The 13,874-nt window shown below is 40.5% G+C and overlaps 1 protein-coding gene across 1 annotated transcript in view; it reads right to left on the bottom strand.

Moving 5' to 3' along the window:
• The window catches only part of LOC309570027 (protein ELYS-like), a 40,861-nt gene that overhangs the window by 10,645 nt on the left and 16,342 nt on the right, over nt 1–13,874 (bottom strand). Inside the window, exons 8-28 of the mRNA XM_082276590.1 lie at nt 12,463–12,613; nt 11,608–11,740; nt 11,339–11,520; nt 10,811–10,872; nt 9,926–10,054; nt 8,564–8,654; nt 8,388–8,477; nt 8,061–8,201; nt 7,188–7,292; nt 6,630–6,723; nt 6,207–6,330; nt 6,033–6,089; nt 4,894–5,040; nt 3,973–4,160; nt 3,652–3,796; nt 3,425–3,556; nt 2,753–2,900; nt 2,517–2,667; nt 1,849–1,956; nt 1,191–1,386; nt 121–315 (exon numbers count right to left, since the gene is read on the bottom strand). Coding sequence (XP_082132716.1) covers nt 121–315; nt 1,191–1,386; nt 1,849–1,956; nt 2,517–2,667; nt 2,753–2,900; nt 3,425–3,556; nt 3,652–3,796; nt 3,973–4,160; nt 4,894–5,040; nt 6,033–6,089; nt 6,207–6,330; nt 6,630–6,723; nt 7,188–7,292; nt 8,061–8,201; nt 8,388–8,477; nt 8,564–8,654; nt 9,926–10,054; nt 10,811–10,872; nt 11,339–11,520; nt 11,608–11,740; nt 12,463–12,613 — 2,769 coding nt within the window. The remainder of the gene's footprint in view (nt 1–120; nt 316–1,190; nt 1,387–1,848; nt 1,957–2,516; nt 2,668–2,752; nt 2,901–3,424; nt 3,557–3,651; nt 3,797–3,972; nt 4,161–4,893; nt 5,041–6,032; nt 6,090–6,206; nt 6,331–6,629; nt 6,724–7,187; nt 7,293–8,060; nt 8,202–8,387; nt 8,478–8,563; nt 8,655–9,925; nt 10,055–10,810; nt 10,873–11,338; nt 11,521–11,607; nt 11,741–12,462; nt 12,614–13,874) is intronic.

Below are 13,874 nucleotides of genomic sequence, written 5' to 3' on the forward strand. Positions count from 1 at the left end.
GACCAAATTCTGCCATTCTGATTCACAATCCAGATTCTCAGTGTAAGGAGTTTTGGCAAACTTTAAAGTCAAAATATCACAGCGTTATCTGCAAAACTCGCTAACTGCAGCCCAGCTTACCCCAACAGTCCACTTTGCATTCGAGCTCTCTTCCCTGAAAGATATTCTAGGTTCCTTTGCTCGTAGAGGAGGAGTAACTGATCGTCCTGGGGATGCAGAGGGAGTTGCTAGGGGTGTAGTGCGAAGGCTGGACCTGAGAATAGACTGAGGAGTAAACCCAGGAAAACCAGAAGATGTGGCCAAAACTTTAGCTCTCTAGGAAAAGAAATAAAAACATTTAATTTAAAACCAGTTAAATCTTCAAAAACGGAAGACTGTGCTTACATTACAAAAATTAAATTAGCTTAAATTATGAACTGGGTTTATAGCAGCAGAAAGTTTTGCCTCTGCACTGTTTTTTCCAAAAATACCAACATTTTAAAGACAAAAAAGCATCCTTTTTATATTTCTCTTGGTTTGTCTTTGTAATGGCCAACCAAATAGAAGTTATTTTTCAAAATTACTTCTTCAAGAAATAAGGATATGACATCTTGTTTTCTGCAAGGTTGTCTCTTATCCCAGTAATTTTTGCAATTTTTACGCTGCTCTTATAAAAGCCACACGACTTCAACTTTCCTCTGTACTGCAGCGTTTTCAGTTGCTGCATTTGACAGCAATTCTGCAGAGCAACAGTCACAGCTTTTTTTTTACTAATTTATCAGCTGCACACAAGAGGAAGTAACGCTGCTTTAAAAATACCTACGTATCTTCATGTAGAAGCATTCAGGTGTTCTTAACTCAGATTACTTTACAGTACTGAAAGGGTTTCAAAAGAGGATGAAGCTAGTTCATTGGTATGGACGGTATTTCATAAGAAAAAGGTGGAAAATGGAATTGCTCCATACAATAAATTTATTTCACAAAGCTATGGGACAAGCGGTCCACTGTGATCAACTGAGAACTAAAGTTTCCTGCTTAAAAACCGTTCCCATTTTACTGCTTTGAAAAGGACTGTGTATACAATAACCACATGCATACTGAAAATTTCAATGCAGAAGTGCTTCTGCTAAATACTTTTTTAATTTCACCTAAAACAAACCTAAGAAGTTTTTTGGTTTGGTTGGTTGCTACTCACTTCTTAAAATACAAACCTTGACCACAAGAGGAGTCTCCAGTAAATTCAGCTCTGATGCTCTTGGAAGATTCTTTTGGGAGCTGGAGCGATGTGTATTTGATCTCAGGGGGCTGGATGCCACGGAAGAAGTAGAAGCTCTGCATGGAGACTGCTGGCTCTCATCCTGTGCCACAGAGCGGGAAGGAACAGGACGAACCACCAAATCCAGTAACCTGTTAAAACACGCAATTTAAACTAGGAGCACAAATAAATGAAAAATACCATGCTGTGATCATCTCAGATGATGCAGAACAAAAACACTGGATGAACAAGAAATACAACCTCACCGCTGGGGGTGATCTATCAGTCCCACAAACAAGTGACAGGCACATTGGAGCATTTTTTCATTATATCTTTAAATTTCGTATCTAATTTCCTAAATCCCTGCCTCTGACATAAGAATACCCCAATTTTAAGTTGCACAAGTGACCTAATTCTCAGCAGTGGAGAAAACTAATCTACATTTCAATGTAGGGACCATTTCAAATTCTCCATATAATTTTGACCCTAAGTTGACTTTTGAGATACAAAACTAAAAGCAACAGAATCCTTGAAACCAAAGAAGTATACACTCATGCACATGTATTTACATGATAACACCTTTCTGAAATATAAAGTCTGTAGCTCTACTATACCTTGAACACTTTTGAGAAAGTTTCGTAATAGGTGTCCCAAGAAATGCATTGGGCAACTCTGCAGCAGGGAGAGGATGGGTACTGACTGCTGGCTCTGTAGTTCTAGGACTAGAAGGAAAATGAAAACATAACTGATTTTCATTCCTTCCAAGTCCAGCTATACCAGAATTCAACTTTATTTGTCCATATCCCATGTAAGACAATCACCTGACAATTACAAGCCTCTTTTCCACTCTTTGTAAAGATTCTGCTTATTTTTAAATAACCAAGCAGGAAGTGGTAAAAGACTACTGTGTGATCACACAAAAGTCTGTAAAAGTCAGTACACCAACAGCTTCATGGTAATGACAAACAGCTCAAGTTTCAGCTGTCTTAAATACTGTAAACATATGTGGCATAATGTAAATACATGTATTTGTATAGAGAACATTATCATAGCAGAAAAACTCTCCAAACACTACATATGATTGATTCTTAAATGTGATATACTATATGTGCAAAAAAGCAAAACAAAGCTTTATTCACATGCATCTTCCCACCAAAATATTAACACAATTCAAATAGAATTCTCTTTCTCACCCCCTCCCACTCACTCACTCTCTCCACCTCCTCCTCCCTCCCCCTCCAAACATGTAGCTCAAGACTAACTTTTTAAAAAAGCTGCTTACCTATCATATTGTGAGATATTTGTTTTCTGCTCATTTCCTAACCATACTTCCCCAATTTTGGACAACACTTTACTGATGAAAGTTGCTCTTGTATGCACATTTCCTGCATTGCCCTGCCTTGTTACTGTTGATAAAGGCTTTGGCCTTGGCACTGTAAAGCAAGAGGGAAAAATATCAGCCTTGTGTAATCAAAGTGATGGTCGGCTGTACATCGTATTTCCCTTCTCTAAAATTACCTTCTCTTAAGACTGATGAAGGCAAACGGTACGGCTTGGCTCTCTCTACTGCCAGCTTCCTTTGAACTGTGGGAAGCACCTTGCCATATTGGTCTAATAGAGAATTTCTGGCAACTGCTCTCTCTCTCAGGTGAGGATCACGATCACTCTGACAACGGAAATGTGTAAAGCACGACATTAACAATTTACAAGAAGTTCATTGCACAGAACTATCTCTGCTCGTTCTAACTAGGGCCTAAATTTGCTCTACAGCTACAGGAGAACACCTCTGCTGCACACAGCAAGTTCCACCCAGGAGCACACATCAAGTTCACCAATTTCAGTTTTGGCAAAGTGCAAGACTAGTTAAAAAAAACAAAATGTAAGAATCCCGAACAACTCTGAAACTCGCAACTAAAACCCACAAGGCAAATTTTACCTGTGGAGCATCTAGACTGCTCTCAGGTAAAAGCAAGATACAGGACGTGACATACAACATACTCTTCATTACACACAAACAAGTAAATCAACTCCCATAATCTAAACCATACGTAACAGAGGGATCTGAGGAACTGAATGAAAAGACAAGATACATATTTATTCCTCAGATGCAAACCAACTTTTTTAACTGGAGTCAACCATGGTCTGTAACATATAATTCGTAATTTCACACAGCAGGATGTCTACCCTTACCATCAGATTGGCCTTCATGGACTGGTTCAGCTGGAGTGCTGGGATGTAGTTGGCACGCTGCAGATGGTGGACTAAAAGGAACTCACGATTCTGAACACCAGCATTGGTCTGTAGAAACTTCTCCAAACACTCCTGTGAGAAAGAACACGTTTCAAACATCTACTACAATTCTGCCTCTTCTCTTGCCAGAGACGATTAAGATTTTTTTGTTTCTTCTCCAAACTCACTTTTTCCATGTCTGTGAAGGGCAGCTTCAGCAAATCCTCCATGAGCCCCATCTCCTGACAGATTTCATACATGTGCTTGAGCAGCTCTTCTATGGTTAACTTCGTGGTGTGCTGCTGCAACAGACCCCAAGCCTCCACCATGCACCTGGAGGTAAGTTTTTGGACATGGAAAGGAACAGGAACACTAGAGCCACCAAGATGCCCCACAGTGATGCTATTCATTCAAAGATCAAAGGAAATGGAGGGGAGCCCCATTTGTAGCATCAGTTCTCCACATTTCCCAACACGTGGATGCCAAAACGGCAGGAGAGATTTCCTTACCTGTTGGACAACAACACGGTGAGGAACAGCCGCACTTCACTGCTGCTGGACATCGACGGCTTCATCATCTGGATGTACCTGAGGGCTCGCCTGTGCTCTCCCTGGCACATGAGGGATTGAATTATCCTCATGTGTTGCCATGACACAGTCTTGATTGTAGCTGGATGGAAGAGCAGGGCCAGGGAATTCTGGAGAAGTTGAGAGCAGCTTCATTACCACAGACACACAAACCCGTGCAACAAACACGGGCAAAACTTTCTTCAGCAAGGCTGCAGGGGGGTTAAGCAAACTTAGATGTCTAACTAACAAAATGCTTGATCCAGGACACATCAATAAAAGTTCTTCAGTATTTGCAGGAAAGAAGGAATCAGCCATAGAGAACAAAGTGAATGCTTTAAGAGGAACATTCAGACTTTTCTAAGTTAACAAAAGTCTGTGGACAAACATTGCTTTTTATAAATATATGAAATAATAAGTTACTCGACCAACAAATTGATTCTATTGACATGGTGACAAGTAAAGAACAACCTTCAACATCAGAAGAACAGGTTGAAAAGTCACTTCTGCAGTCTTCTGTCTCAAATCTTGCTGCTACTTGCAGCACAGTTTCCACGGTTAAAAGTACCCAAAACACTCTTTTAGAAACAGTGCCCAACCAGTCTGCTGAAAACCTAACCACAGATGGCTTTGAAAATTTAAATATTAAACATTAATAAAGTTGATTATGCCTTTGTTTTAATCCATTTCCTGTCAAAGTAGTTAAAGCAAAATTTCAAATCATAACTTATTGCCCAAGATGTCAGAGCAGTGTTACAAAAAAGTTTCTAATGCTTCAACAGCTCCTAAATACCAATCTTTAAAAATACTTTTATTGATTACAGCTCTGCACTGCAATGTCCAACTCAACTGTTTCATACTTACTTCATAATCATTGTGATCTAGAAGCCAAAACCCTTGAATAAGCTTAACGAGACCCCAAGGAATAGCAAAGGCAGTTGGAAAGGAGTCAATCGAAGTTTCTGTTTTATTTGGAAAGGAATGCATGATGTCCAGCAGCAAGTAAATTGTCTGAAAGTATCTAATTAAGGTGAATAAATTGCTAAGGCCAAAAATTTATCACATTATTATTAGCAAACCAATGAAATAAGAATATGAAAATGGTAGGAAGCAGAACACCCTAATGTATTGATCTCGCCATTTGTATCGATAGTCACGTCCTAACCACAAATCAACATTCTGAATAAACAGCCAGAGAAACACTTATGGATTTCTGTAAGGAAATCAAAAAGGCAGATATTGGGTATTTAAATACTGCTGTTATAAACTCAGAGTCCTGTTGGACATTTAAAACACTTGATGTCCAATGCTTAATTATTAAAAAAACCCCCAAATTCTACAGCTGTTTTGTTTTCCTCATTCTTAATAAAACAGAAATTTTAGTGCCCTTACAATGCAACTTAGCACTGAGTGATTGAAACTGTGTTTAAAACTGTATGTGGATCCCTCACTCAATGTCTCATCTTCCCTTTCTGACATCCTTTGTTAAGGATGTGTTCTGGTAAAGCAGCCCTGGAATACTACAACCATGTTTAACCCCCTTGCTCTCCAGGCTCCCCTCATGGTTTAGCCAGCAAACAACAAAGGCAAGCCTGCATGTTCCAGCAGCTCAAAAATTAGGCTTCTGCCCAATGAATATTCTGTGTGCCTGCACTTCTAACACACACAAAAAAGCAAACATTGTTAGCTGGGCTGGGAGACAAATGATTTTGGCAAAAATCAGCTACTGGAAAACCACCGTTACAAATCCTTTTGCTCTGAAGCAGCACATTTCAGGGCACCATTCTAACTCACAGTCCTTTGCTACATATAGGAGTGCTTTAAAAAGCTATAAACTGCGTTGAATTTTGAGAAAAACTAAGGGAGGATTTTATCTTGAATATTTTAGGGAACATATTTTCTTGTATCAGAAAAGACTTTGCAAAAAACACGTAGGTGACAAACATGGAAGAACATTCATGTGCACACACTGAAGAGGTAACAACAAAATCTGCAAAGGATACAATTGCATGTTTGTCACTTTCTTCAATGCTTTCTAGCAAATAGAGATCCAGCAGTGCCTGAAATGAAAGATGAAAAGGTTTTCTAATGCTCCTGTCTTTCAGAATCCCTGGCTTTAGGGGACTGCTGCTGCTGCTGCTGCTGCTGCTGGGGTTTTCAGTGAACAGAACACTCACGTGTAAACTGACAGGTGGGTATTTCCCAGTGCCGCCTTCATCTCTCTGCCACAACTTCTCAACTTGCTCTCCCAGCTGGGAAACCATTCCATCAATCATCAAGCAGTCAGAATCCCACTTTCCTCTGCAACAAAAGAGAGCAAGGGTTTGGACAGAGGAAAACACTCATTCCAGCCTCTCAGTGTCACAGATTTCTGACTCGGAGGAAAGATGCTCCTTAGGTCACAATGAATTAATGAGGCAGTCCAAAGCAGAAATCAAGAGAAGAGCTGCAGTGACTGTTTGGGTTCCAGGTTTGCTTTCCTGCTCTGTTACGTGGAATGCCAAGGAAGTGCAGACAAAGGGTTTTAACTGCCAAAGTAACCACGCTCACCCAGTCTAACTAACAGTGCAGGCTTTCTAGAGATTTCCTGTAAGTCTTACCTTGATAAGCGCTGGAGTTTCTGTCGGTGACCTGTATAGTAGCTCTGAATCAGAGGGTAATTGTAGAAAGGTCTGGACAAATGCATATGGTCATCTACAGGTGATAAAGTAAAAGCAAGTTAAAGAAGTAAGACCACGTTTTTCAACTACAACTTTGGACTAGACAGACAGAAACCACACAACCTCAAGAAACCTCCAACTCTCAAAGAATCCATGTTCCTGCCTTTGCTAAAAGAGAACTAAGACAAAAGGCTCAACTACTTCTTCTTGTCTCAAGATCAGTTTCAAGTTTGCAGTGGATGCAGCGTTCAGAGCACGCAAGGAAAGCTCAGGTCACTCCTAAATAAACAACTCTTTTGTCGGTTTGGAATGGTTTTTGAATGCGTCGTGTGAGCATCTGTCAGACAATTAAGGCTGACAATGGAATTTATAAGGTGTCTAATTTCAGAGCATTTCCAAGGTGTATTTTCACCTCCAGCAATACACAAAAGGTTCCAAACATGCAGGTACTGCTTTTACTCTCAAAACAAGTGTTCTGGCAATACAGGTTCTGCTTACCTAAACCCTCAGGCAGGAGACTGGATCGACAGAACCAGATCACCACTTGTGCATACAAAGAAATGAGGCTGGTTACCACCTGCTTATTTGTCAAGTCTGTAAAACCTGAAAAAAAGGCAAAAGGTTATTTGGATATTGCGATTCCTCTCCTTTTTACAAAACTCCCTTCAGCAGAACAAATAGAAAGCATAAAAAAACACAGTAGAAATCTGTCTTTGTATTTGTCCCTGTGGATCATTTCTGAATTTGAAGAAAAAAAACACCATTTGCCCACCCCCAAAAGAAACCAAGCACTACAAAGAAACAGACTCACTAAAAATTAAAATTTAAAAAAACCAAACCTTATCAATTAGATTTACTCAGGAAAAAGACATTTGTTTCCCATGTAGCAGAGATTATTACTTTAGCAAAGGGAGCGTCTTCTTTTGCCCACACTATGCCAACAACAATTAATAAAATCAGAAGCCAAAATAACTCAAGGAACTTGCTTTACACATTACTCATTTCAGCTTCCTTTATATTTTCTAGCAATTTGCACACAGCTATCGATCATGAGCTAAGAATTAGGAACACTTCTCAGCACTGCCACACTCAGTTGCTGTAAGTGCCACCCAGGTGCTTACTCAGCTCACTGCTGAAGCAATGTAGCCTGCCCTCCCCAGCCTCATGACCTCCACAACAAGCTGCTGCCCTGAACTCAAAGCATCTTAAATCCCAGGCCCAGCTTCTCAGACTTAAGCCCCTCCTCCCAGCTCAATCTGACACTCTCCCAACCATCCAAAACAGCAGCAGCTCCTGTCTCCACAGTTACAACCCAAGCATCCTTCCAAACCTTAACAAACAGACCCAAGGCTTAGCAGTGCTTTCACCAACCTTTCTCAGTAAGCTCTTGGGCTTCTGTTAGAAAACAGTTCAGGACTGTGCTGAGGTTGCTCAGAAGCAGCTGGCAGTGCTGAAGGGACTGTAGTGTCTGGGGGTCAATGAAGTTGCAGGAGCCGTCAAACAGCGGAACACCTTGTCAAGGATGAATATCAAATCATCAGTCAGCAGAGCAACTGCAGACTTCCAGAGGACACTTCAACAACCACACAACACTTAGAGAACACTTAAAGAAGCAGTACCATATACCGGCAGATTACTGAATGGGATCCTCTACAAAGAATGACCTGAGCTTTCAAAAACGACCACACCAGTACTCACATATTTGGTCCAGTTCATCTTTTGTACAGATCACTTTGCTCCACGTCCACTCAAGAACAAACCGTAAATTTACAGCAGAACTTGGCTGCTCTGTAGAAAGAGAAAACAAAAAGGACATGAAGCCACAATTTCTCACCAAAACAGACAGAACATAAAAACACTGGAAGCAGCATTACCTTCAGAAGTCCAGTGTTTAATGCATCCCGTCAGAAGTTCTAAAGAACCTGTCTGCACAGCAGCTGACAACACCGCTTCTAACTGCTCCTCCTAAGCACAACAGACAAAAGCAAATCACAACCTCACCTACTTTTCATTCCCGAGCCATCGACACAAGTGTTTGTTTCTAACTGGATACTCATTCAGACATCACAAAGTCCACCGGTGCAAATGCAGCTAATCCCCGATTCTTGATTCTTTCTTAATTCCAGCCACAGGCTGGACTGATTGCTGGTTTGAGGAACACAGGAAAGTCTTCCTCTGACATTTCAACCTCACACAGGCTAATGTTAATCTCTATTTCTGTGCCTTGGGGTTTCAGTCTCCATTTACTGAGTCCCAGGTAACTATTTGCAGCAACGTGCTCTGCTCATACCCATGATGCACTTTGGGCACCCCCCTCTGCCATCAGGACACGTGAAGGGGACAGAGCAAACACAACTGTGTTTGCATGGAAACAGTGAAGCTGAGGCCAAGCAGCTCCCAAGACCAGCAAGACATGAAGCAGCTTTGACAGCCAAAACATTAAGCTACAATTTGTTAAAGTACCATAAAGAAGTGAAACATTTCAGTTCTAATAGGCGGAAATTTCTGTTCAAATTCTGTATTCTAATGCCATGGCAATCCTCGAGAAGGATAATGCACAGGCATGCACACACACGGCAAATAAGCTTATTTCAGCTGGTGTTCAGACATTTCTTTCAGGTGAAATGATCCTGCATACAATTTTTCATTTTTTTCCCCTCTATTTTTTTTAAACAAATCAAAAGGTTTGTGTTCTAGGTAAAAACATTACATTTAAGAGCAATTTCTACATATTAAAAGACATACAGATATTTCCATTGTTTTCTGAAAATGCATTTCAGGCAAGGAAACATACCAAATACCTCTTAGGGTACCAAACAAAATTCCAAGCTCCTTGACCCTAATTCTGAAATTTTTCTTTCTAGTATTCAAAAGCAATCCCTGCTCAATGCAGTCTCTGAACAATATAATCACAGTTCAGCAAAGGTCATCATAAAATGTCTTGCTTTCCCAAGTAATTTCCAAACCAGAGTTGACATCAGAACATCTAATCAGAATGTAAGAGCCTACATCAGGCTTGAAAAATAAACAATCTATGGGCTGGGTCAGCTTGCCAAGAGGGCTGTCCCCAGTCAAACTTGGAGTTTGCATATTATTACTTCTGCTACCTAATGTCAAAACCTGCCTGTCAGAGAAGCTTGCAAGTCACATAAAACTCAGATGGCAATGTCTTGTAGCCTCTAGAGCCTTCAGATAAGATGGATGTATTCCCCCTGGATTCCCCAGTGTACACTCACCTGACTCAAACTGGATGGCTGGACATCAACCAGTCTTGGAGACAGCAAGCCAGCTACAAGACACCGAGTGTAGCTGTCATGGATGGCTTCACTTATTAAAGGACCAGATTTCTTCAAGAACTTCAAGGTCTGAAACATCAATCAAAACACACAGATTTAAGACAGCATTCAATCGCTAGGGTTCTGTCTTAAAAACAACAGCCAAACTAACAGTTCCAGTTTATAGACAATATCCTGTAAAAGAAAATGCTAACCTTGCAATGCTAAAGGAAGTATTTTCCAGCCTGACTGTCAATACCCGAGCCCTGGTACTTTCCCTGACACAAATTATATTCTGTAGAAGTTAAAACTAACACACAACTTTAAATCCCACTTCTGTGCTTGTTTGTGCCAAAGATGATTTACATGGGTATATTTAGTGAGCTGGAACTTAATTTGAAAGGATTTGTCACAAGCTGTGCAGTGGCTCAGAAGTTATAATTTGGCCAAGGTTGGGAGAAAAAACATGCATTTCCTTAATAATTCTGAAACAGTTAAATAACTTCTCCCTTTCTCCATGCTGTCCTCCTTTCTCAAGTTCATCGGGGTCAAAACCCTAACTCCACACTGTGCAGACAGTACCAAGAAGTAAATGCTTTCCCCAACTTCCACCACACCCTTTCTTCCTACTACAGCAATGCTGCATTCCTTTCCAGCCATTCAATCCCTGCTCTGCCTCCTAGAACAGCACTATTTGCATGAAACTGGCAGGATGTGACTGCAGTTATGCATGTGGATGGGCCGTGTGAGCATAAAGTGGTCTCTGACACTCAAAGCACTGCAAGAGAGAAGCTTGAAAAGGTTCATCTCTTGACAGTCTCAACAGAGATACAGCAAAAAAGTCACCTCCTTCTGGAAGCCGGTGCAAGTCATGTGAACAACTCCCGAGCTGAGCAAGCACGTAACATCTGCAGAAACAAGAACGTTTGACAGACATTGTTACCTTATCACCAGTTTGTGCTTTTTCAATAGTGCCATCTGGAAAGACAAACCTCGAGCAGCCCTTGCCTTCAGCAGATCACCTACAAACTTTCTTTAAAAAGTAGTTACTGTCTGACCGTAGAAACTTAAGCTCCAGTGCCGCCCAGGTGCTGTGCTTTGGGCCTCAGCTCCAAGTCATTTCATTTTATGACCATCACCCCTTCCCAGGCTGGGTTACAGAAGCCCCAAAACCCAAAAGTCAGCAGCCTGTCAGCTATGTTGCACAAGCTAAATACCTTGTCAGGACAGGTAACCAGGCTGGAGAAGGTTTGTGGGGGTTGTTTGGTCTGGTTTTTGTGCAACAAACAATGAACAAGAAGGAGAACCCCTAAGTGGCATTTGACCTCAACTGAAGCTTGTCACTATTCAAATGAAAAGCACTGCAATACCTACCAAAATTATAGGTGCTTGGATTGAAAAACTGTTCAGGTGGTGGATAAGAAGGAGGAACCCCCCGACTTAGACTACGCTCGTGTACCAGAATATCCAAAATGAGGTTTGGAGAAGTCATGCTTATTGCAGGATCCAGTGACCACAGTGCAAAATAGGGGCAATCATGACGGAATTCTTCTGGCCTTAAAGAAAACAAGTGCATAAGCTCAACAGAGACTTTCAAATTAATCCTTTGTAGGGATATTGAAAGCAACTTAACTAAAACCTACCTCAGTGAGTCTGGCATTTGAGCATGATACCAGCGATTGATGTCAAACACACCCAAGTAAGTAGATGGTTTTCCCTGACCATAGGTATTCACTTGCCAACTGAAGATTGATACACTGGTGTCAGGAGAGATTACTGTCAAAGAGAAGACATTGTTTCTTGTTGTAGAAAAGATGAGATCTGGTGTTTTTAAAATATTACTTTCTGTTTTGGCTTAATTCTGTTATTTCACCCATGAAACATAATTCTTTCTTAACAATGATAAAAACAATATACAGAATAGCAAACATCCATGTGATAGGTTTTAGTCATACTGCCTCTTTTTCTTGTTCAAATTGTGTCCTTTCTAAACCAAACATACAATTATTAGCTAATCAAGGTTTTCATCCAGATCATCTAAAAAAGGTATCAAATAGACCTGGCTGCAGTACTGAGCCCTGGGGAACACCACTAGTGACCAGGTGCTAAATGGATGCAGCCAAGCCATATGTTTGATCAGGGAGAAAAAAAAAAAAAATCAGGTAACATTCCTAAGCAAGAGACAGATTGATCTTACTGGGCAATGAAGACAACTGCCAGAACAAACTGACTGACCAGTATTATACAGATGACCCCATACACTGCTCTAGCATCCCAGCAAACATAAAACTTTTTTCCCTTAAAGAATGATGTCCAGAGGAATAAAAAAGTCCCACAGAATTTAAGCAAGCAATTCTTTTTAAATAAGCCCAACAAGGCAACAAGGTCAGCTAGACGTATATTTAAGACTTTAAGACTGTGAGTATAGAACAGCATTCATTGCTTAGATTCCCAAATCATGTAGTTTAGAATAACCAAACAGGGACATCAGAACAAACCTTCATTAATGCTGTCCTCTCTGTCAGCATGGTTGCGAAATTTTTCTATGGTCTGACAGCTGAGTAATTTAGTATTGCTGGTCTGCCCTCTCAAGGGAAAGATTCCACCAGTGAGGTCTAAACTGTACCTTTCATCACAATATTCCAAACCCTGGGCAGGAAAAAAAATTTAAAAAGAAGGTAATTTTCATTAGATCTACTATGAAAGAAAGTATATATCTAATATAACATGTACATGGTACTGTTTATTTCCAATGAACTTATTTCTGATAGCAAATAAAAACTACATCTGACATTCAAGAGAATTAAGTTTCAAACTGGAGCAGGTAAGTTTGGCTGAAAAGGCTTTGCACATTTTCAAAAACTATCAATTCCTTAGCAAAACTTTGCTCTGAGGCATGCACAGTCCACACTATTTTATTCAGGAACTTTGGAAGTAACAGATAGGGTAGACAAGAAAAATCCAAACCATCTCCTTGAAAAACTAACATGAAGCCTAAGCAAAGAACCTCACCTTCACTGTAGGATAACTAATCACTAAAACCAGTTTTAAAAGAGATCATGTCCTGAACAAGAAATTCACCGTTCCAAAGGACAGTTCCACAAGATAAAGCATGAAAATTCCATAAATATGTCCAGCATTAATTTTAATGACTAGAAATTTCAGCTTTCATTCATACATGAAGAGGCACACCCACACAAAGTTGGTGCAGAGAAGAAGGAGAAAATAATACCAAATAGTTCCTGCTGAAGACAATTTCCTAGCCAAAGCCGCATACTTTAAATTTTCCACACTGTGGCAAGCAAATCTAAGTTAAGGAACTCTAGTGCACAGAAGATACTCAGTTATGATGTTCCAGACCAGTTAAATGGGACAGTTTTCAAAGGAGTTGAACTGGTCAGACTCTGGTATCAACGTAGAGACTATACACAAGCCTTGTGCAGGACAAAGTTAAGGATATGCTCCATGACCATGAACTGATCCACAAGATACAGCAGCTGCTGAGATGATATAAATAAGGCCTTTGAAGGACCTAATTTCAGCGTATCTTTCAGTTTTCTTACTTGAGCAGATTTAAGCAAGCCTTGAAGACAATGGAGACCCAAGTTGGACATGTTTATAAAAACAGTGCCACGTGTTTCAGAAGTTCCATTTGTGACTTCTACCGTAATACAAAGTGCAAGCTTTCATGGCCTCGAGTCTGATTCCTGGGACGTAAAGCACTGAAGTAAGGGGACAAGTGTTTCAAGATACTGTGACTTCTACTCAGTGAACAAGAAGCAGCAGTAGATTAATTTCTCCTCATTTACTCAAGCTTGGCCTGGTGAATGGGACAACTCTTAAATTTGCTGTCACTGAAGACCAACAAGAAGCTTGATTCAGTCATGTAGGCAGAGAGCCATCATGTCAT

This window comes from Coloeus monedula (assembly GCF_965178545.1).
Source record: "Coloeus monedula genome assembly, chromosome: 2".
Taxonomy (NCBI): domain Eukaryota; kingdom Metazoa; phylum Chordata; class Aves; order Passeriformes; family Corvidae; genus Coloeus; species Coloeus monedula.